The sequence below is a fragment of the Pezoporus occidentalis genome, unplaced genomic scaffold (assembly GCF_034315485.1).
Source record: "Pezoporus occidentalis ecotype Australia unplaced genomic scaffold, CSIRO_AGI_Poc_V1 ctg299, whole genome shotgun sequence".
Taxonomy (NCBI): domain Eukaryota; kingdom Metazoa; phylum Chordata; class Aves; order Psittaciformes; family Psittacidae; genus Pezoporus; species Pezoporus occidentalis.
This window is the reverse complement of record NW_026914929.1, coordinates 85,126-108,476: the sequence shown is the minus strand read 5'-3', so window position 1 is coordinate 108,476 and position 23,351 is coordinate 85,126. Positions and strand designations below refer to the sequence as shown.

Below are 23,351 nucleotides of genomic sequence, written 5' to 3'. Positions count from 1 at the left end.
TGGCCTGCTCATCATTACCTACCAGCCCCAGACCTGTTCGGACACTGCAGCAGGGATGTTTCTGCTCTCTTGTTGGTGTAGCTAAGGGGCAAAACTCACCACCTTGTGCTGTTCTTGTTGAGGACCCCAGCCCCTAGAAAGGTGTTACCTGCTTCTTTCAAAATGGATGAGCTTTACCTGTGATTTCCTCCACCAGCGATGGGGATGGCCACCAAGACTCACGGGATAACTGCCCATCAGTGCCCAACAGCTCCCAGGTGGACACAGACAATGATGGGCTGGGAGATGAATGTGATGATGATGATGATGATGACGGGATTCCAGATGAGAAACCTCCAGGCCCTGACAACTGTCGGCTTGTCCCTAACCCTGGCCAAGAAGACTCGGATGGTAAGGGGAAATGGATGCACCTAAACTCTGCTTGGGCCCTCCTGTTCCTGGTGGCTAATGCCTACCAGTTTGGTCTCTAGAGATAGCCAGGAATTAAGATCTTCTCAGTACTGACCTGGGACAGTCCTGTGTCATTTTCAGATCTCCCAAACCCCTGACATCGGGATCATATCTGGCACAAGTTCTCTTCCAGCAGTGACAATTTGAAGTGTCTCTTCTGCTCACAGCATCTCTGCCAGCAAGAGAAGCCTCGGGGTTTCTTTGCAACTGACTTAAGGTGTCTCTGAACACCTCTTAACCTTGCACATGGCTACCTTAAACTGCACTGTCCAACAGCTATTGGAGTAAAACTCAGGTGTAAGGGGTGGGAGAGATTAATGAACCCTTGTTACTCCTTTTCTCCTCTCGTGCTCTCAGGTGATGGTGTGGGAAACCTCTGTGAAGATGACTTTGACAGAGACATGGTGATTGACAGGATTGACGTGTGCCCAGAGAACGCAGAGGTGACCCTAACGGACTTCAGGGCTTTCCAGACGGTTGTATTGGACCCTGAGGGCGATGCACAGATTGACCCCAACTGGATTGTCCTCAACCAGGTGGGCACTGCTTCAGAACAGGCTGGGTCAGGGCGGGGGGGGGGGGACATGGACAGGCCTGTACCAAAGTGGGTGCAGTTTTCCTCATAAAACTGTGCAGGCTTCACATCCTAATCCTGGAGCCTCGCCCCAGGGCTATCTTTCCTCTGAGCACTGAACCAGGGTCAGGCTGGTACATTTGAAACTGTTCTCATGAGTCAACATTCCTCTTTTTCAGGGCATGGAAATTGTCCAGACCATGAACAGTGACCCCGGCCTGGCCGTAGGTGAGGCTCTTCCTTTTGTCCTATTGGGAAGGTTACTGCTCAGCAACTGCCTGCTCCTAGTGCAGCTTTACAAGTACCTAACGCTCCATGCACCTCCGGGGGAAATACTTCCTGCAGTAGCAGAAGCTTCAGCTTAGCAACATCCACCTCTCCCATCCGGATCTGGAATCACATGGATCTCCGTTTAGTCTTAGAACACAGAATCTTTGTTTCCTCACCCATTCCAGGTTACACTGCATTCAATGGAGTGGACTTTGAGGGCACATTCCACGTCAACACTGCCACAGATGACGATTATGCTGGTTTCATATTTGGCTACCAGGACAGTTCCAGCTTTTACGTGGTCATGTGGAAGCAGATGGAACAGACATACTGGCAGGCAAACCCCTTCCGAGCAGTAGCAGAACCTGGAATTCAACTGAAGGTAAAGCAGCCATTGATAAAGAATTCCCTAGTGGATGTGTGGCCTTTCTCTTAGCCGTGCCGCTTGGGCACGCGCAGCTCCAGTCAGTCAGTCCTTCATCCCCACCTCTTACCGGTCTCCTCTCGGTCGCAGGCAGTGAAGTCTAAAACAGGCCCAGGGGAGTACCTCCGCAACTCCCTGTGGCACACGGGGGACACCACGGACCAGGTCAAGCTGCTCTGGAAGGACCCTCGCAACTCCGGCTGGAAGGACAAGACCTCGTACCGCTGGTTCCTGCAGCACCGGCCCCAGGTCGGGTACATCAGGTGGGGGTCTACAGCTGCCTCTGCACGCCTGACGAGCACAGAAGCAGCACCTCCAGTGCAGTGCGGAGGGAAAGGGAGCGTGCGCTTGAGGAACGGCCTCTATGGGGGCACCTCAGTCCCACGTTCGTGTCCTACCCGTGCTTGTTCTCTCCTAGAGCTCGTTTCTATGAAGGACCTGAAGTAGTAGCAGACACTGGAGTTGTCCTTGACACCACCATGCGAGGAGGCCGCCTGGGAGTCTTCTGCTTCTCCCAGGAGAACATCATTTGGTCCAACCTGCGTTACCGCTGCAACGGTGAGTTTCAAAGAGCAAACACAGGGACTGCTGCCATTTCACTTTCAGGACACCCCTTTGCTCTGGTATAACCCGTCCCTAAGCCTGCAGCAGGAGGGCTCACAGCACCCGAGTCTATTTTTCACTCCTGGTTCTACTTCTAATCTGTATTTGCTTCAATCTCCTCCTCCTCAGACACCATCCCAGAAGACTATGAAACATTCAGAGTTCAGCAAGACTAAGGCCTGATGTCAGGATGTGTCCAGCCAGCCTTGCTTTCAGCCCCTGCTCAGCTGCCCCACTATCGCTCCCGTAGCCCCTGTGAGGAACTGTAAGTAACGTTACCACTGCGGCATCACCCAGCATCTCCCCTACCGCAGCAGCTGGCTTACACGCTCCAAACCCTGCTGGCACGGCCGTGGTGTAGCCAGCGAGTGTGGACAGAGCCCGAGCTGCTGTAAACACGAGCTCTCTACACACCGTGGATGCGCTGAGAAGCTGCTTGCTGTAGCTGGAATTGAGTCAGTCTCGCGTGGATGATTCCCAGGGGTTATTTTCCCTACTCAAAGGCTCTCAAGTGTGAATGTTTGTTTTCCTTGTCAAGCAAACCCAGCGCCAGTCTGAAAAGGACACAGGGAGCAGCCCATGTACAAGTTGCTCACAAAACATTAAAAAAAAGCACTTTAAGGAGAGTGTCTTTGTTCTGGAATGTTGGATAATAAATACTTGGAATGTTGGATAATAAATACTTGGAATGTTGGATCATAAATACTTGGAATGTTGGATCATAAATACTAGACTTCTCCTTTGTCATGTGCATGTTGCTTTTTCCTCCTCTGAAACTATTCTAATCCAGATGTGGAAGAGAGCCCCTCAGCAGCTGGGTTATCAGTTGTTAGTACATGCACGGGGCCATGTTCTCCTGTGAGCCCCTCCCTCTGCTCGGACTGCCCTGCCTGGGCCTTGTGGGTGGGGGTTAGCTTTAAATGAAAGCTTCAGGTGGGATCTGGGCACCAGGCTGGGACTCCCACAGCTGGACAGCCAAGGACCAGGGAGTGCTGCAGCCATTGGTGCCATGGGTGCTTGTTTGAGCTGGGAAGAGCAGACCCAGGGTTTCCCGAGCTGCCAACTGGGGAAGGCTTCAGCCCCGCACCAGGGTGATCCCCAGTATCTCCTGGGTAAGCAGCAGCAGCATTCCAGGCTGCCTCAAGAGCCCACTAAAGCACATCAGGTAAGGGGTTCACGTCAGTGACACTGAAACTTGCTCCTAGCTCCTGTGGAACACTCAGCAGTGCAGCTCTGCAAGCTCCATACAAGTTCCACTCCAGAGCAAGGCTGAGGTATCCATCGTGGGCAGTGACCATGCTGCTCCCGTTAACACGTTCCCGAAGAAGCAGGGTGTGAACACAGCTTCCATCTCCTCGAAAGGGCTCTCAGCTCGGAAGGGACATTGTAGGAGCTTCGAAGAAACCCATTCCCAATTGGATCTGGCCAGAGATGGCTCCGAGCCAGGCGCAGGAATGAACAACCCCTCACTGACACTGGTCCCTGCAGTGTCCCGCGCACTCGCTCTGGTTACGCTTCACACACAGAGCAGGTTCCCCAGCACAGAGGAACCTTCCCAAAGACAAGCACAAAACAAGGTTCCAAAGCACATTCATTCCACTCGAGAGCGATGCCGCCGCTGCCCAAGTGGAGGGACTGGGTCCTTCTGACCCAGCGGCCTTTGTGACGTCCTGCCCTGGTCCTGGCACCTCTGCTCAGCCCCATGAGCCACCCATGGCAGGCGCTGCTGTGGTGAACGCTACGCCCAGGTAAAGGCCACTCCTGGGACAAGCGAAGCGGGCCAGGCTGAGCGCTTACACACTCAAACCTCCTGCTCCTCAGGCTCTCCTCACCCCACACAGCCCTAACGCTACGCAGCAGCCCAGAGCCGAGACCTCAGTGAAGCTGAGACCGTCACCACACCGGCCCCACTCGGGATGCTCCTGGTGACAGCTCCACACGAGACCTGTCACAGCCCCTGCATCCCTCCAAGCAGCTGCAGTTTCCTCACACAGAGCTGGGTTTCAGCACTGCCAGAAGCCAGGGGACCCCCAGCACTCAATTCCACCCTTCCCTTACAAACACGAGCACTGCAACACCACCATTTCCACCCTGAGAACCACCACACAGCAGCCCACAAAGGAAGCTAAGAAAAAGCTGAGCAGCCAGAGACAAAACCAGTTGAACTTTTATTACATTTCATTTACAAATAATGCAAAGATACAAAGACGAAAGCCTTCACACAAAAAAAAAAAAAAAAAAAAGGATTGAAAAGAATGTACATTGAGTCGAGCCGCTTTTTCACATCAGGTCTCGGGTCGCAAACACTTAAAGCCAACTCCAGTTTCCACTTCACCCAGAGAAAAACACAACAAACAGAACTTCCCTGCCACGGGGACTACGGCTGCAGCTGAGGACTGCATCAGTGAGGGAACCGCACAGCATTTGTCCTGCCTCGGAAACGCATCAACCGAGCTCCACGCACTGCACAAGGCTGGGTTTTAGCTGCCAGGCTGGGAGAGGAGCGGCCGGAGCAGCGCCGTGGGGGTTCAGTAACATCAAACTCAGCCTCTGTGAGCACGGACACGTTTAATCCCCACTGCGCCAGGGAATCCTTCACACCGGGGCTCCGGCACCGTCAGGAGCATCTACAGGGTCTCATCCCCACCCCCGATCAAAACCTCAGGATCTCCTCTCCTCTCCCAGTTAAGAGCTCACTGAAGCACCACGTTCGCATCCCTGCGCTGGGTGCTGCGGACCCAACACCCGTCGCTATCTCTGTTCACTCAGTTCTCTTCCGCCTGTGCTGATGCTCATGCCAGGGATATTCAGGGATGTTCGGGATGCAGGGGGTTGGTTCAAGCGAGCCCGGCGCCCCCGTGACGTCTCACCCCATAAATGTTATCACCTAACTTTCATATTCACCTGCTGTGCGAGGCTGGAAGCCCCCCCACCCCCGTTTGTCCTCCCTACATTTAACGTCTTAGAAACCCCAAACCGAGCCAAGCTTAATCCTTCCCTGTCAAACGGGGGCTTGTGCCACTGCTCACAAGCGGGGCCATTCGGGCGCTGCTCCCTCTTCCCAACACCCAGCACAGACTCTGGGGCACTCACATCGCCCTTCGCACACCGGGGTTCAACTCCGCTGCTGCAAGTTTAAGCCTGTAAAACTCCAGCCGGGAGCACAGAAAGCGCCGCTGCTCCCAGTGCAAAAACACAGCCCTGGGGGGGTGCACAACCAGGGACCTTCCACCCCTTCTCTTCTGACCCACGGCAGCAAACGGCCGGACTGAGCCACCCCGGAGCAGAGCCCCGGCGCGGAGCTGCCTCCATGGATACCCCTTTGGAGCTCGCTCTGAAGGGACGAGGCTCCGACCATCGCCGTGCCCAGGACGTGCCCTGCACCCGCGGGGCTCCCCCAGCCCTCACAAGCACAAACCTCTCCCAGTGCTCCCCTTCCCGTGACCCGCTCACGGCTGAAGCCGGTGAGAGGGGGAAGCTCCCGCTGCACACGGCAGGGAGGAGCCGCCGGGGGTGAACCCACGCAGGCCTTGGATTCATCTCCCCGTCCCCAGGGGAGTGGCAAACCCGGCTCCGAGCCCCCCCAGCCAAGCGAGGGCTCTGCCCTGGGGAAGCCCGGCTGGGCTGGGAGGGTTCCCAGCTCCACAGTGGGAAAAGCGGGGTCCCAGCGGGCTCCATTCAGGACCGGAGCCACGGGAGCCTCCATGGCCTCCCACTCCCAAGACTTCTCCAGCACAGGCACCAACTCCTGCGGCTCTGCCTCCTCCTCCCTTCATGCAGTGTTCCTACGAGGCTCAAATCCAGCTTCCACTGGAGGAACGTGAATTCCAAGACAAGGGGTGGGGGGTGCTGAGGGCAGCTGCTGCATCCTCAGCTCTGGTTATCCCAATGGATTCACTGAAGGATTCCCTAAAGCCTACAGAAGGTGGGAGGCGAGATCGGGGTGAGATCGGAGCCCCCCCAAGCTCCCGGGGTTCAGACAACATCAAGCAGAAGCAGGATCGAACACTGAGACAGAACCTGGCCAACACCCGCTGGTCCCAGCACGGCCTCGCCTGACCCATCGGGCACGCACCGCAACGAAGACCCGAGCCAACACACACCAAACCCCAGCAGCTTGCAGACCCACAAGAGCCGCGTGCCCATGGAAGCGCCGCTTCAACCAGAGCCAGGGAGCGTCCGTGCACGCTCCCCACGTTAACCTGGACCGAGTCCCTCCTGGGAGGTTTCTGCCTCCAAAGGCAGCCCAGGGTTTCAGCCGCAGGTGAAGCAAAGCTCAAGCTCAGCTCCAGCCTAACCCCAAAGCTGCCATTGTTATCAAATGAGGAGGAGGAACCCTTACACCCGCTCAAAACGCCGTCCCTTCTGCACACAGAGCTGTCAGGATGATGGGAAAGGGCTGCCTCCTGCTCCCATCGAGCACAGCAATGGCTCAACTTCCTATCTATACCTCGGAGCCCAAGCAAACGAGACTGGAACCAGCAACAACTTGAACACCAAGACGGCCACGTTAATGTGTGCCTGCAGATCCCAGCTTCCTAAAACCCGGAGAGAGGAAGACAGCAGGAAAACGTGACCCCCAGGGCTCCCACAACTACTGTCATTAGATCATCGCTCCTGCCTGTGCACACCAGCAGCCACCACAGGGACACACTGCAAAGGCAGAAGAAACAAAGGACGTGTCTCTTGCATGTGGGTTCTGTCCCAAACTGCACCACCCTAAAGCTGGACCTAGGAGTGAACTGAAGCACAATCAGCAGAACAAGACCCTCGTGCCCAGCAAACACCAACACCGAGCACCACGAGCCTCCAGCGGGCAGGCGATGTACAGCAGGTACCCAACGCGCAGCGGGTGCTCCATGGCCCTGTCACTACTGAAGGGCAACAGGTAAAGTGGAAAGAACCAAGATAAAGCAAACCAAACGCTGTCCAGGCATTTCCCTGCCTCCCTTTCAGTGACAAGGTGAGAGAACCTTGAAGCAAGAGGTCAAGCTGGTTTGGAGGAGACAGCCAGGGTCGGGATGAGCAGGGAAAAGCTGCCACCACAACGGCACCACCTCCTCCAGCCTCCCCCTGCCACACGGACCCTCAGACCACGCTGATGTGCAAAGCACCTCACCCCCTCCCAGCTCCCAAAACACCTTCAAAACGGAGCAGTGACGGAGCTGCGGCTGCCCCAGGGATGCAACCCACTGGGGACAAGGGGGAGCACCAGGCTGGGGCCACGTCCCTGCCTCGCTGGCACCTGCAGAGAGAAGGGGGGCAGGCCCCTGCTCTTGCTCTGCTCTCTTTGCTCTCGTTACCTGCGCTCAGACACAACGGAAGGCCCAGCGCAGCTCCGGAGCAGCGGCACCTACAGAACACGTCAGACCCACAGAACCACGGAAGAGCTTGGGTTTGGATCCTGTGAGAAGAGCCCCGTGGGGCTGGGCCAAGGGACGACCCCCTCCAGGGTCTCCAGAGGAACTCAGGGCACGGAGGGACGGGTGGGGAGGCTCGGACACAGGTCTCCAGCCTCGCTATGCGGTTACCTGCATCGCCTCGACACCTGAGCCTCAGATCACTCCTCAGCCCTTGCTACGCGGAGCTGCTCCACCACAGAGCTGCCTTTCCTCGCTGCACGCATCCTCTACGCTACGGAGCTGCTTCCCTTGATGCTTCCTACAACGCAGGCAAGCCACTGAAGAAAACAGCCAATGTTATTTTACCCCTTTAGGCCTTTATTTTGATAAAATTGGTCAAGCCCACAGAAGGCGAGATAACACCACAGTCAAAACCACCCCCCGCCCCCCCCTAGCAAAATAAATAACACAAATGAGTACGTAATGTAGTGTTTTGGTTTGCAGTATAGAAATTCCACACAATGATTCCGTTTAAAAAGGTAAAAATGATTTATAATACACAGTTAGAATGTCATGGTGCCCGCATAGAAAACCGACATGCAATCCATGCCTACACTGCGCCGTAGAAAGAAGATGCAACTAAAAATACAAAGAACAGGAACAACTACAAATCGATTCTGTCTTTTTTCAAGGGCTTTTGTGGGTTTTGTTTTTTACAAAGGACACAGAACGAACGCTACCTGCGCTTTCACATTGCCATCACAGTGACGGGGGGGCCGCTTGGCAGAGGAATAAACGCTGTTGGAATCCCGAAATCCCGACGGGACGGGAGCTTCCCGCTTCCTTCATGCACAGAGGGGGTTCCCAGGGGCAGCGTCGGGCTCAGACCGGGAGGGACCTCCAGCCTCAAGAGGTGTTTCTACAGAAATCCAAGCTTATAACAAACAAGCGCAGTCCAGAGCTTGGGTTTGAGGGAAGTTTCAAGGATTCTCTAAGTTTTGGGATGCTGATTTGAGGCAAACTCGGAGGGCAGCTCCTTCTCTAGCTGCAGGTTCACCCACGAGCACCGTTCTGGCTTCACCCCCGGGCCTCAGGCACGCTTCTTTTTATTTAAAGAAACAAAAACCAATTCAGTTCAAAATCAGGTCATAAAATGTACAAAGAATGAACAATTCCTTCTTTCTGGAAAGCTTTTCCCCTCTTGAAAAGGAAACCCCCACCTCTGTGTGCAGGGGCTGCAGGGCCGGCGCTCGCTGCCATGCAGGAGCCATAGCGAGCCGGCGCCAAGCGCGGCACAACCGTATGTACAAGGGCAGAGCCCCCTGCAAGCAGCACAAGCTTGGCTTTCCACTTAGGAATCACAGTATTTGATGCACTGAAGGTTTATTCCTGTTATTTCCCCATTGTATTGGCAAATGCAACAGTCTAGCTTGGGAGCTTTGTAATATATATTTCTATCTATAGCTATAAAAACACGTGTTGGGGGGGGGCAGGGTTCACTCAGCAGGTACGTTTGGGCAGTAACCCTTTGAGACACCAGACAGCTTCAACATCACTTAACTCAAAAAGTTATAAATACTACTCCTTTTTATATATATATATATCTATTTCTTTTTTGCTAAGTGATCTTTCTGTTTCTGCTCTCCTCTGTCCCGGGACGGGAAGGGGCAGCCGCTCCCCACGGCTCCACCTGCACGATGAAAATGGAACCAGAGCTACTGAGTTGTCCAAATCAGATTACTTGTTCCAAAAGCACTTGGATCTGCTCCACGCTTCCGCAGCCACGAGGTGCCACAGCCTCACAGCTCAGGTTTGCTTCCAAACCAGCCCTGTGTGTACACACATTGAAAAATCCACATTTTAATGAGAGAGGGAGAGAAAACCTCCTCTCCAAGTGCAGCTCCTCCCCGACGCCGTCTGGAACCCGGCTTTCGGGGAGGCAAAACCCAAGAGGTGTTGAAGTAACTGCGCCGGTTCTCAAAGGGTTGCTCCTAGGAGCAGCCTGTGCCTGCTCCGAGGTGGATGGAGCACACTTCCCAGGGCTCAGCCCGTCCCGCTCCCAGCGCCCTCCGCCCCGCGCGGCAGGAACAAAACCTGGATTCCTCTCAACCCGATGGTCCCTAATTTCGACAGTTGCATCCAGACGTGTTAGTTTTTAAATTAAGGCCATTTTAAATGTCTACTTACAAGTCTAATAAACAAGATCTCTTATGTACACGCATAGTTTACAAACCAATGGGAAGGTAGCGTTTAGCAACAGCTCCCTGTCAAAGTCTCCAGTGAGGAATCTCGCCTCCTACTCGGCTGCTTCACTCTGAAGTGCCTCTGGGTTTCAAAATAAAAACACAAACAGATCACGAACGAGAATTTCCATGCAGGAGAGCCATCGGAACGCGAGCGCGACGCGGGAACGCCGCCGAGGAGCGACGGGGACTGCGGGAAGCGGATCCAACTCGCGCTGCGCTTTCGGCTGCTCCACAGCCGAGGACTCCGAGTCACCCGTGCCCCAGTTCTCCCGGTCTTTTAGGGGATCCTCCTGTTCAAAGCTACCTTTTTCTTTCTCCTCCTTAAATTAAGCAAGCATGAGCAATCTGAAATAAGCAGACACCAGGAGTTAACATGTACTACCGGGCTTAAATCCTGACATAGCAACCCCAAACGTTTCCAACAGGGATGCAGGAAAACCTTCCAGTCGGGTGGGAGGGAACAGAAGAGACACACGTAAGGAAAGAGCTTGAGAGGAAATAAACCCATCTTTTTTTAGTGCAAATGGTCAACTGATGGCACGGACATGAGCAAACCCGCACCCAGGTTAGACCCCGGCAGCGCCGCTGCTCAGAGCCTTTGCCTGGCGCTCAGGACAGTGTCCCACCCTTTCTGGAAGCACACAGAAACCCAATACAACTCATTAGGAGCAGCCCAGCCCCTCCGCAGACCTTCACCGCTGCTCAGTGCCTACAGCGAGGAGACCCCTGCTCGCGGGGAAGGGGACGGGTGGGATTGCTGCAATGAGGGGATGGGTCCTGCTTACAAGAAAGAACGGACACGGCTTTGGGCCAAAGAGCAAATCCAGACCCCGAGCGGGTGCGGAACTCCAGCGCCAGGGGGGAACTAAACCCCCAGCTCGTCTGGAGAGGGAAACTCCTCGGGCCCTTCTCTTTGGGGTGTATGTAACCCAGATTGCTGAGGGGGTTGGCCCCCTCCCATGCAGGAGTGCCGTGCTCTAGCAGGTATCCCCTCACCTCAAGGGCAGGGTGTGAGATGCCACGTGAGCTTCAATTTGTTAGTCAGACTCAAAGCAACACTAATCCCTCACTTCTGTCAAGAGGAGGGCCCTGTGCCTACAGATTCTGGCCCTGCACAGGTCACAGTGTAACCAAGCCAATGCTTGCACAGGCCCCTGGCAATCAGCGTTGAGCCCATTGGAACCCTCATGAGTCTTTAAAGGCGTTTTTCCAATTGGGAACCACACCTGGGACTCGCCATCAATTCATCCCCCCCACCAGGGTGACACCCCTGCTGCAGCGCCCAGGGGTGGGTTGGGGTTGGGGTTTTTACTCTGTCATGACACTGCAGCCCAGAGGATGAACAAGGACTAACAGAAATAATCTGTTATGAGCTCAACAGACTCTCCACCTGCTCGAGGACACAGCGCTGCGGAGCAAGCCAGCTCTTCTCCAGGGTGAGAGAAGGAATAGCCAGGTTCCTGCCACCCTGTTTTGACTATACAACAGGAAAACATCCAGACTCACCATAGGCTCCCTTACTTCTGCTCAACATCTGTTTAAAATTCCAGTTAGTTAAAAATACCTATATATATAATATATATAATATATTTCTGGAATAAAAACACAAAAAGATGGACTGTACAAGGATGCTGTAGAGTGCTTCAGTTGGCTGTATGTAGTTTAGCTACTTTCCTAATATCCAAATACTTAAATAAAACAAAACAAAACAAAAAGATCATAAATAATGGTAACAGAATAAGTAATGAATGAGAATAAAAAATAAACCGTAAGAAATAGTCGTGATTTGAGCCAGGCATCGCTACAGAAATGCCCTTCCTGTTGCCCAGGAATCTCTCACAAAGTAATGTTAGGAACATGCTCTGCAAGTTAGTCTCCTAGATTCTTTTAGCTGCTTTAAAATGTTCTGATCCTTCCTTCATGCTAATCAAGTAACGAATTATAGTACTTTTGTGTGTGCTCAGAAATGCTCCTTATATATGCATACATATATATAAATATATATATTACATATATATTAAAATCAAAGAAAGCTTTGAAAATAGTGTTGACAGTTGCCTGCTGAGTGGCAAACGGCCGTGGGGCTGCCGGGCTCGGTCCTGCTCGGGGCATGAGGAGAGGAGGAGGGTGACAGCCAGGGACCAACCTGCACCCGCGGGCACCCTGGCCACGAGGGGAGAAGCGTTCCACTCAACCAAGCGGGTGGCACAAAGCAGAGCCAAATCCCCCCCTCCCGCAGCTCCCCCGGCCCCTCGCAGAGGGTGGCAGCACGGGATCAGTGTGGGGAGAGGGAGGGGGCACACAGCGGCGCTTCTCCCCCTCCCAACAGCTTGGTACGTTAGGAGGAATCGCTTTACCCCTGGCTCTGAGCCTTCCTCGCCTGCCCCCAGCTGCCCCTTTTCTAGTGCAAAGGATAAATGGACAACATAACGCTGGAGCTCCGGTGGGGGAAAAGGAGGGGGGGGCTCTGGAGAGGAAACTGCTGATGGAAACTCCTTACTCATTCACAGCAATGAGCGGGTAAGGGGTGAAATACGGCGCGACAGGGAGTAGGGGTCTGCAGCGCTGCAAGCTTAGAACGACAAGCTTTACTCATTGTACATGGTGCACAGGACAGAGCTGCTGCTCTCAGCAGCTCCTGTTCCCACACGACTGACCCGCTGGCCTCTCCAGTTCGGCTGGGCTCCAGGAACAAGCGTCATTCCCACGCTCCTGGTGTCCGCGCTTCACAGCCGGTCCATCCTGAACGTGTCCTCTGTGGCGGGGTCGGTGAGGACCATGTCTGGGTCGTTCAGCATGTGCAGTCCATCCAAGGTTAAAGGGTCAATTTTGAGTTCATCCAGAGGGAACTGGGAATCCGTGTCAAAGCTGACGTCTCCCACTCCTGCCAACGAGCTGGTCAGTTCTTTTGATAAGCTGGGAGGGGATTCTCCTGTCACTGCAGGGAAGAGGAAGAGAAAGGTGTTAGGAGGACTCAGCAAATACACACTGGCCAGGCAGGAGTCATAAAGCAGCTTGCAGTGATTCTGGAGCAATTTATCAAACTTAAGGCTGCGTTTAAGACCAGAAACGGCTCTCCTCACTGCCAGCCAGATGAAGCACAGATTGGTCAGAGCAGCTCAGAACCCCTGTAACTACTTAACACAAAGCCAAATCCCTGTACATATATCTGGGGGCCACAACACGGTGTCACTTGAGTCTCTTTTCTCCCCCTGAGGTTTTAAGAGGAATAACCTTAACTGACATGATTCTAATCAGCAAGAGGCTGCAATCTGGGCTGCAGCGCCGTTTTCTCAGTGGGCTGTGCAGAAACTGTTTCCAAACGTCCAACGGTGACCAGATCCGCTCCCATATGTGCCACTGACAAAGCCTCTGCTGGCGCGCGGCCGGAGCAGCACAGGGAGAAGTTTGGCTTTCCCAGCTTCTCCCTCACTGTGGTGGAGGAGCCAGTAAATTCAGAGGCAGGGAATGTCTGCAGGACAACAAGCCCTGATTGCAGGGATCAAACATGAGCCACCTGGCACTCGGGGGATAGCCAGACTGGTAACACAAGGTGGAACAACCTTCGAAGGCACCAACGCCCTTTTGCTTTCTTGGCTTGAAGCAAGAAGAGAAGCACCAGCACTGGGTGGTTTAGATGTCAGTAAGGCTGTGATTTCCTTGCCTGTAAGAATGATGTTGGGGATGTTTCCATGGCTGGAGTAATTGAGCTGCTGCGAGTCCTGCAGGCTGCCGTGGCTGCCGGTGAGCCCCATCATAGCTGCTTGGGAGTAGTTGAGGGTGGAGCAGGGGCTGTACAGGCTGTTGGAACTAATGGCGTTTTCGATCATATTAAACTGTTCAAGCTGAAGACCAAGGCACAAGGGAATTATTACTTGTAACCAGCAAGAAATACAACAAAACAACATACAAAGCTCAAGAAAGGGAAGTAACATTGAAAGAGGCAGGCAAACAAATTCATCTTTAGGTTTCCTTCATCAAAATATGGTCTACTGTCACTGAACTTTCCAGAGTAGTTTACTGCCAAATTCAGAGTGCAGGGGAATGAGGAGAGGGTGGATGCAAAACCAAAACTGTTGCTTTTGATATCAGAAGAACAAAAGAAAAGGTAGCTTGAAAACAAAGGAAAAACCCCAGAATTCATGCTCCTAACTCAGGTATCTGCCCATCAAGTGCTGCCTCTCAGAGGCCAACTTGTTTCTTCCTGCTAATAGATTTCAGAGTTGAATGAATCAAGGCACTGGTCAACCAAATGACTGGAGGCATCAGGCTGCGTGCCCGGTTTTGGCACCAGGCACGAGCTGTTTGCCAAATTCAGGAGTAAATATTGTTACTGCCTACAAGTGCATCCTTCCCAAATGCAACTATGGCCAAAAACGTGGCTTTTTTTCAGGTTTATTTTCATTATGTTTAATCCAGTAAACCTGGCAGAACACCCTTAAAAAACACCTGCTGTGATGGTGAAGAGGGACAAGGGGGAGGAAAGAGTGTGGGGAGGAAAAGAACGCAACAGAAGGAAAGAAATCCCTGAGTATTGCAAACTAAAAGGAAGGGAAGTAAAACTCTATGGCCAAAATGGGATCTCACAGAAAAGAAGTTGATCTATATTTATTTTAAGCTGAAAGTGGCCGAAATATAGCTGAAAAGCCGAGATGAATTTGCTCACCTGGTGGGATAGGGCATTAGCCTGCCTAGCTGTCATCTGCTGATCATAATAGGAGTCACCAAATACACTCCCCAGAATGGAAGAATGCTGAAAACAAAACAGAGTCTTTATGGTGCAAAACTCTCACAAACAGGCGTCCCCACGGAGTGGCTCGAGCCGTCCGACCGGTTCTGCTCCAAGTCAGTCAGCAGCACCCTGTGTTGGTGTAACCACCACTGCCCAGCAGCCCTGCAACAGTCAGAGGTGCCCTCTGACAGGCAAACCCTTCCGTGTCACACTTGGTAAAGCACAAAGATACAGTCAAGGAAACCAAACGAACTTCCTCACAGAGGACACAGAACACAGAGAACTTCGGGTTTATGGAAACAGACGAGTGCGCCAACACGAGGAATTAAAAACATCACTCCAACAGCAGCTTTTGTGGGAATCTCTGGCTTTCTGGGTGCAAGACAAACCCCACACACAATTCAAGTGCATGTTGGAACACGGTGTGAAGCCAAGCTGCTCCCCAGCTCGCTGTCCCTTCAGCAGCCTCATGCTCACAGCTTCACCAAGGAGACAATGCGCCAAACCTGACCAGTCACTTTAAAGTCTCTGCACCCCAGCTGCAGTCAGAGGAGCGAAGGAGAAAGCCCAGTGAAGGATGTTGTCAGCAGAGGGAAGGCAGGGATCTTGGGAGGAATTCCTCAGCATTGCTAATTTGACTGTCCCCTCTAGCACTATGAGCATCTATCAGCTATTCCATCTATCAGTTGTTCTCCATCACAGAATCCCAGCCTGGTTTGGGCTGGAAGGGACTTTAAAGCTCATCCAATCCCAATCCCTGCCACGGGCAGGGACCCCCTCCACTGGAGCAGCCTGCTCCAAGCCCCTGTGTCCAACCTGGCCTTGAACACTGCCAGGGATGGGGCAGCCACAGCTTCTCTGGGCACCCTGTGCCAGCGCCTCAGCACCCTCCCAGGGAAGAGCTTCTGCCTTAGATCTATCCTGGACTTCCCCTGTTTCACTTTAAACCCATCACCCTTGTCCTATCACTACAGTCCCTGATGAAGGTCCCTCTCCAGCATCCTTGTAGGCCCCAATCACAAAGAGAGCCCTTCTTACTTAGAACTTACTGACAAAGAGCACCTGTATCAGGTGGTGTCTGAAAGACCATTTTCATGGAGAGCTTGTATCTATCTTGAAAAAATAAAATCAACCCCTTGCACAGCATCTTCCAGCTGCTTTATCTACATGGGAAGAGAAAGGCTCCAAACTTTCTCCTTAAAAACCTAGAGCAGCCTAGGAAATTAAGCAAAAGCCTAGGAAATATCAGACCAGCCAGACCAGCCACCACAGTTAAAGCTGAACGCAGCCAAAGCTACCCAAAACCCCACTGGACAATGCCCACAACAGTGGACATGTAAATCTGAGCCAACATCCCACCTGAAACCTCCTCCCTCCTCCATCAGCAGCGTGTCTCAGTGCAGCAGATTTGTAGGTTGCATGCAAGGAAAAAGATGGAATAAACCCCCCGAGTCGTTCACAACCTTGTTGTGACTCTCAGGAAAGGAGCAACAATACCTTCTTTCAAAGCAAACCAACCCACCAGAAGAGGAGAAACAAGAGCCTCACAGACATCCATGGTGCTGCGATTCCTGGTTAGCCATTGGCAAAGCCAGCAACAGCAGCAGACAACTGCCTCCAAGTCTCCATCAGAGCTCATTGGCAGCTTCTCAGTAAGAAATGGTTTAACTACATGAAGCCAGCTCATCCTTAAGACTGGTTAAAGCCAATAATAGGGTTTTATGGACAAAAATAAGCTTTTGATTGCCTTTCCTGTGCATTTGTGATCTGTCACAGCTGTGAGCACAGAACGACGACAGTGTCTTTGCAGCTTTACACCCCACCCCATGCCCTCCTTAGAAGCAGGTAAAAATGGTTCTAACTGGGACCAGTCTTCCCGTTTACCACCTGGGCCTCAAAGCTGTGGTGGCTGCTCTATCCCTTGTGTGAGACAAGGCTACCAGGAAGCTACAAACATCACAAGCAAGAGCCACATTGGACCTCATGAGAGAAAATGCAAAGCACTACTTACATTAACAAAACAAAGAACCACACTGAGCCACAGAGTGCTTTGTGTTGGAAAGAACCTTAAAGCTCCTCCAGCTCCAAGCCCCTGCCACGGGCAGGGACCCCTTCCACTAGAGCAGCTTGCTCCAAGCCCCTGTGTCCAACCTGGCCTTGAGCACTGCCAGGGATGGGGCAGCCACAGCTTCCTCGCTGTTCAAATTTGACATGTGCTACAAGCGCTCCTGCCTTCCAAGGAAAATGGAGTCAGAGCCTGGGGCAACCTCAAGATGAGGATGAACCAAGCTGAACTCTATCATGGGAAAACCACCCCTGTCTCATGTGGCAGATGTGGCTCCAGAGCTGTGTCTTGCTTTATAACGAATTCCTAGTCAATGTGTGCTTTGGGATGTCACGTACTCAACGTGAACCAAAGCCAGTTTGGACCAGCACTAGAAACACAATTCTGGTCAAGAGCAACAAAGAGCATCAAGGGGTTTTATTTCTCCCTGCACTCCACTGAGCACCATTTCCAAACCAGAAAGTCCAAAAAATAATAAACAGGAGACCAAAATCTCTTTGTGCAAGTCCACGTTAGCAACTCCTACCAAAACACTCAAGCTCTGGTTCACTCCCCAGCTCTGAAGTACACCGGGTATTACATCTGCAAGCACTAAACCTCCCAGAGGAAATCAACTGGAAATGTCATTACTTCAACACTTCGGAGTCCCGGAATAATTTATCGACAACCCTGTGAAAAACATCTTGCTACCACCAGCTCCTCCAGACACGCTGGGTGAGGTCTGTTTTGTCAACAGTACATCTTCTTGGGTTAATGATGTGGTGACTGCAAGGGAAAGAAACAAACCCCAAATCGCAAACCCCCTATTAATCTAAAAATACATACCATAATATCCAGTATGCAGCCATCCTACTAAACAAAGCAGATTCCAGCTAATTGGAACAGTCTGCTAGGTGTTAGAGAGGAACAACGTAGCAATAAACGAGGCATTGTCAATGGAAAGCCATGCAAACACAGAGCTGGGAGCTACAAGCAGAGCTTTTCAATCCATGTTTGAACAGGGAGCCCCTGGAGAATACACACACATGGGGGACACAAGCCAATCCATCTGGAGATGTGGAAAAACGGGAAATTCACTTGTGGTGAATGAACCAGAGGCGAGAAGAAAACCAAACCACAGGTTGCTGTTTTCAGAGCGTGTCACTCATGTCACTGACAGGCTCAGAATGGTTTCACCTAGAGTTAATCCAGGCAGAGAAGCGAGTGGGGATGCCCACCTGGTCACACCTCCTTCAACCCACTCTCATCAGCCAGGACCACGCTGTTGCACAGTGGGAACGTTCTGTGGTCAGAACCGCTCTCCCTTTCCTCTACAGATCACCCTACAGCTGAGGGATGCTGCTGTCTGGGAGCTGCCCCCACCACCTCAACCAACCCAAACTGTTCTCCAGAACTGGTTTTTCAGTTCCCCCATTGCTTCTCTCCAAGCTTCATTTTTGCAACAACCACCAGAGGCAGCTCTTGGGTCACTGATGGAGGCATCGCTTTTAATTCAGCAAACATGAAGGATTGTGTGGCTGTTTTGAAAAGGCCAATACTAAAGTAAGTGGTATTGATAAACCCTCTTCCTTTCACTAAGAGCTACCATGCCCTGCTGGAAACACCTCCTAAGCAGGAGCTGACAGGATGAACTAGAGTCACTGTGTGCTCCACTGGGGAGTGCTGGCTGCACTTTGGCCTGGCCAGTGGCAACAAGTCTGTGAACAAAACCAAGAGCATTTTATTGAGAAGCCAAGGGGGGGAAGAAAATCAACACAAAAATCAACAGCGGGGGCACTGCCTGAGAACCTGCAGCAGGAGTGGCAACAGCTCTGCTCTATGGGACAGCCTCGAGGAGCGAGTTTGCTTGTTTCCTCTGGGGCACAGCCAGAACAGCAGAACTCAGAGAAGCAGCAGAAGAGAGAGAAGTTAAGAAGCAATTCCGCAGGGATTAAGAAAATCCAGACTGTCCTGGCACTCGGCTCTGTTGCTGAGCTTACCAGTGACCTGTCTCTGGCTAATGGCAAGGAGAGACAAAGCTTCTGCTTTGGAACCATGAAGGGGCAGCACTTATTTAGACAGGATCCTCCTTGCAGCCTTAAATGTTAAATAATGAAACAGAAAACGCATTTTCAGACTCTACTGTGATGCTCTGGAAGAACTTCCTCCATCTTCTTTCTACAGGAGGGATCTAGGGAGAAGGCACCCCTATGGAGCTACTGGAGCAGCACCAGCTTATTTCTGTGCTGAAATACCCTCACTTCCTCACACTGGGGCACCCCCAAAGACTTGCGAGACTGCCTTGCTGCTGGCAGGTAAAAATTCCCCTTCCACACGCCCCAAGCTGTGACTTGCATATAGGACACATGGATGTAGAAGAATATATACGTTCAGAGGGGGAAAAACCAGCCAGCATGCAAAAGAGCATGTTCAGAACCCATTCCTTGCAAGCCACAACACACAGCTGCTAATCTTAAAAGCATTTTCTCCAGTGGTTTCTTTCCGAGTGTATGTTCCCATGTAAAAAAAAAAGGTCCTGATGGAAACACGTGTGGCCACACAGGGGATACTCAGCCACAGGAGTTTCCCTGCTGCAGGAAGCACTTGTATTTCCCTCTCTCCCCCCTTGCCTTGTCCCCCAGCTCTACCTGGTACTGCTGACTGAAGGGCTCTACCTGGAGGCTCTGTCTATGGTACACCCCAGAGAAAGAACCGAGTTAAAGAGTGTTCAAATCGCAGCTTTGATCAGTCAAAAGGCAATTCACCAGCTATTGAAAAACTCTGAACTGAATGAAACTGCAAACAAGATGAGACATTGGTAATGCATGAGGCACACACAGGTACAGTGAGACAACTATGGGTCAGTAATGGAGAGACTCAACTCAAACAAACACAAGAAGCAAGGCCTGTGGAAGCACAGAGTCCCTTACTTGAGGGGAGCTGCCAGGAGAGAAGCCTTGATTGGAGACAGGAGAGGTGGGAGACTGGTTGGCTGGGGATCCAGCATTACTGCGGTACTGCTGGAGTGAAGCCTACAGAACAACACAGAATTAAAGACCATGGGATTGATGGAAGCTGGGAAAATTAACAACTTTTGGCATAGAGAGCCCGAGGAAGCCGGGAGAAACCATCCTCTGGAGGAGTTCTTGGCTATGTGTGAAGACAGGATTACTGTGAGCGATGCAGAGGCAGGGGATCAGCGTGGCAGGGCCTGGCTGGAGCAGGGAGTGCTGCTGCATGAGCAGAACTGATGGAGTATTTCCTCCCTGGCCTCAGTCATCCTTAATTTTTAAAAAATCCCAATCTGGGCAGCCAATTTAAGGAAATTCAGGGCAAAGAAGCCCTGAAAGCTGGGAATAACTCAAAAATCCCATCATTTATTCTCCAATTCAATCTGCCATAACCACACATCCCTGACCTGTGCTTAGATCTCGGGAAGCCCTTCTGCTATTCCTCTGCCTGCTCTCAAAGAGCCTCATCAAAATGAAAGTTACATCCATGCAGACTGGAATCCTCAAAGCTGCCTTTTACCCCAGGACACGGAGCAGACACTGTCTGAGAATCTCCACTCCATTCTGCAGCTTTGTATTAGTGACATTTACATTGTTCCCTGTCATTCTGAGAAGACATCTGCAAGGATTTACCTTTTTTGGGGTCATAAAGAACCCAGGTTTGAACAAATTAATCATCTTCATGGCATTTAAATAGGAAGTCACAGTAATTAAAGAGTAAGTGCAGCTCTTCTCATCATACCTCCTTCAGAAATTAACAGATGATTGAGGAGAACCTGCAATCCAGTAGCTGTAAGCAAAGGAGTACTTTAACCACAAGAACACTGTACTACTGATGCTTCCTGACACCGAATTCTGTGAAGCTCATGAAAATACATCTGACCCTTTCTGCTACGTGTTGCTACTCACACTCTTTAAACAGTGAGTAACCAAACTACAGCAAAAGGAACTTCAAAACCACTCCACAAAAACTGCACTGAAGTTGTCAGCGAGACCATAGCACAGCTCCAACAGCTTTCTGGATAAACTAGCTTCAAAATTCAGCTTATTTACAAATGATTTCAGTTGCTTGGAAAGATAAGCACAGCACCCTAAAAGTTAAGGCCATAAAGAAGTTTAGGATGAGGAAAGCAACACAGAAAGCAAAGAATGAAAATCAGAATCATCTCTAGCTACGCGAGTATTAGAATCAAAGCACTGGGGCACATTCTGAGCAGGCTGGTATCCTTTCCACTGCTGGATTCGTCCTTCCCTCTTCCCCTTTCAGTCCTGAAAGGGAAGCAGCTTCATTCAAGAACCACTTATCAGCACTCAGCCACAAATGAAATCCCCGATCAAGTGCTATCAATATCAATAGACAATGATTTCTTCTCATCCTCAAGCCAGTTACTGTCACTATGACACTGGCAGGAGGACACAACAGGTCAGACCACTGAGATCCTAGCTAGTGGGGTGGAATGAGCAGAGAACAAGCTGTGAAACCCTTCCCTTGCTCCCCAGGTCTCTGCAGTTTGGATCTGCAGATGCTGAAACAGAACATTCCATAATAGACCATGTTAAAACAAGCAAGAAATGCGCCCATAAATCCCCAGGGGGTGTATACACACACTCCAGTTCTCCTGAGCATCCGAAGGCAGGCACATACTCAGGTTTTGGATAATAATGTATGCTCTAAAATTCCTTAAAAATAGAGTTCTAAACGTAGAAAATAGAGAAAATACCTGGTTCTCTCCAACTCTGGAAAAATGCTTGTTAGCACTTTGCTTTCTTTACTCTTAGCTCTAACTCCTTCAGCCTACTGCACACTGTGGAGCCTACAAGATGCTGGGCGCACATTACGTTTAACATCCTGGAATGTATCAAGGCAGCAGCAGCAGGAAGGTATGAAACCAATCCTGATCTATTTAATCTGCTCTAATCAAACACGGACACCATTTTATGAACATCTGGCCACCTTAAGCACACATTAAACCCGAGTTTTTCTCTGTAAAACATTAAAATGTGGATTCCACCAAACCCATTTTAAGTCTACTTCATTCTCTGCCTCAAAGGACAGTTATGGAAGGGTCTGCCCAGCCAGATCTCTGGCTTTAGGCTGTACACTGTTGGGTTTTCCACATGAAAGCTGTGCTGGATGAAGTGTTCTGGGATGCAGCCAAGCTTACCGAGTTGATGTCTATTCCCATGGATGGCTGGGTCTGGCTACCCGGAGGTGACTGTGGGATGGTAGAAGGTACCGTGACAGAGAGCGGGGGGAGCTGTGCTCCTCGCTGTAAGCCAGAGGTCTGCATTAAAGGAGTGTTCTGAGGCAGGGTACTTGCCACCTGCGTCTGCTGCTGTTGCTGGGAAGTTGTCTGGGTAAAAAATGGATATGGGGGAAGCTGCTGCTCCAGAGACAATGCATCCATAGCCACGGCCTTGAAAAGAAGAACCAAAGTCATCCACACTGACACATGATTCCCCTTCACTTTCCCGCACATCAACTTTCACTCACATCAACTTTCACTCTAAGAGAAATGCACTAAATCAATCTCACCTTGCATTTAAAAAATGTTACCTAAAGGTTCAGAAACAGTCCAGAACATGTTTCAAAAGACTTCAGATCACCTCCAGTGTACAATAAACAAATTCAACTAGGCTTAAAGCCCAGCTGAACGTCCAGGTCAGAAACTGATAACCCCATCAGTCACAGAGTCACACTCAGGAAATCAGTTTCAAAAGCCATTTGAGCTTCACTCATGAATTAAGAGAAATGTCTATCAAAATCTCACCACTAACTTTGGGACAGTCGCATTAAAGTGTCCCCAGAGATGGTTTCTGCCACAGTTCTCGAAAGCAGAAGTAAAATCTGTCCCCTCTCCAAACCTCCCCCTTTATAAGGCTCTGAATTTATGAACACAGAAGAAAACAAGAGAAGAGGGAGGAAGTTCCAGCCTCAGAGCCAGCTTCCCCCTGGGTACAGAAACACAATCAACCTGTGCTTGGAAACATGGAATTCTCCAAGTAAGTTCCTACCTGAGTGATGGGTGACAGAGGGGACAGTGTAGGAGACATCTGCTGCGACTGCGGCCGCCGGGAGTCGGCGCTCAGGGAGAGGGGGCTGACAGTGGCCGGGCGGTGCTGCGGGGCCGGAGCCGGCGGTGACATTCCTGCCAGGAAGGGACAGGAACAGAGCAAGGGTTTATTGACACCTGCGTGGAGGTATAATCCCAAAGTGACCAGAAGTGAACGGCCTGAGCAGACACCAGCTTAACGCAAAGCGTTGGATGCACCTCAGCCAATGGGGCTGGAACACATTAGCTCATTGCAATTGATTCTGTCAGGGTGAAGAGCATCGGGATGAGAGGAAGATCCCTGTGGTTTACCCTGGACCCAAACCAGTCACTGCTGTTCAGGTTCATGCACAGACACAGGCTTGAAATGGCAACAGACAGAGCAGCTTCAGTGGTTTACAGAATCCACCGGGATTGCTCTCCCACGCCTCCCGGGCTGCAGGCACTGATCCCAGGAAAAGCACCCTCTGCTCTATTTGTAAGGGCTCCAACTTCAGGAAGAAGGTAACAGATCACATAACAAGACTAATCAGAGGGCACTTGAGAGATTCTAAAAGCAAACACCTATTTAATGGAAAAAGCAGCAGAAAAACTGGTTACAC

At 51.3% G+C, this 23,351-nt stretch overlaps 3 protein-coding genes across 10 annotated transcripts in view; 1 reads left to right on the top strand and 2 right to left on the bottom strand.

Annotated features, from left to right (window-relative positions):
- COMP (cartilage oligomeric matrix protein) overlaps positions 1-3,005 on the top strand; it is a 36,084-nt gene extending 33,079 nt beyond the window's left edge. For both annotated transcript variants that reach the window (XM_062626834.1, XM_062626833.1), the window contains exons 18-24: positions 197-390; positions 808-986; positions 1,204-1,252; positions 1,480-1,676; positions 1,809-1,981; positions 2,137-2,276; positions 2,451-3,005. In XM_062626834.1, coding sequence (XP_062482818.1) covers positions 197-390; positions 808-986; positions 1,204-1,252; positions 1,480-1,676; positions 1,809-1,981; positions 2,137-2,276; positions 2,451-2,497 — 979 coding nt within the window. In that variant the 3' untranslated portion in view covers positions 2,498-3,005. The remainder of the gene's footprint in view (positions 1-196; positions 391-807; positions 987-1,203; positions 1,253-1,479; positions 1,677-1,808; positions 1,982-2,136; positions 2,277-2,450) is intronic.
- Positions 1-23,351, bottom strand: part of DDX49 (DEAD-box helicase 49) — a 139,843-nt gene that overhangs the window by 87,597 nt on the left and 28,895 nt on the right. The gene's annotated exons all lie outside the window — the stretch shown is intronic.
- The window catches only part of CRTC1 (CREB regulated transcription coactivator 1), a 44,120-nt gene continuing 28,962 nt past the window's right edge, over positions 8,194-23,351 (bottom strand). For 2 of the 7 annotated variants that reach the window (XM_062626838.1, XM_062626841.1), the window contains 6 exons: positions 22,712-22,887; positions 21,862-22,113; positions 19,616-19,717; positions 14,576-14,662; positions 13,574-13,754; positions 8,194-12,847 (listed from right to left, as the gene is read on the bottom strand). In XM_062626838.1, coding sequence (XP_062482822.1) covers positions 12,636-12,847; positions 13,574-13,754; positions 14,576-14,662; positions 19,616-19,717; positions 21,862-22,113; positions 22,712-22,887 — 1,010 coding nt within the window. In that variant the 3' untranslated portion in view covers positions 8,194-12,635. The remainder of the gene's footprint in view (positions 12,848-13,573; positions 13,755-14,575; positions 14,663-19,615; positions 19,718-21,861; positions 22,114-22,711; positions 22,888-23,351) is intronic. The other 5 variants (XM_062626840.1, XM_062626843.1, XM_062626842.1 and 2 more) reach the window with 4 other exon arrangements.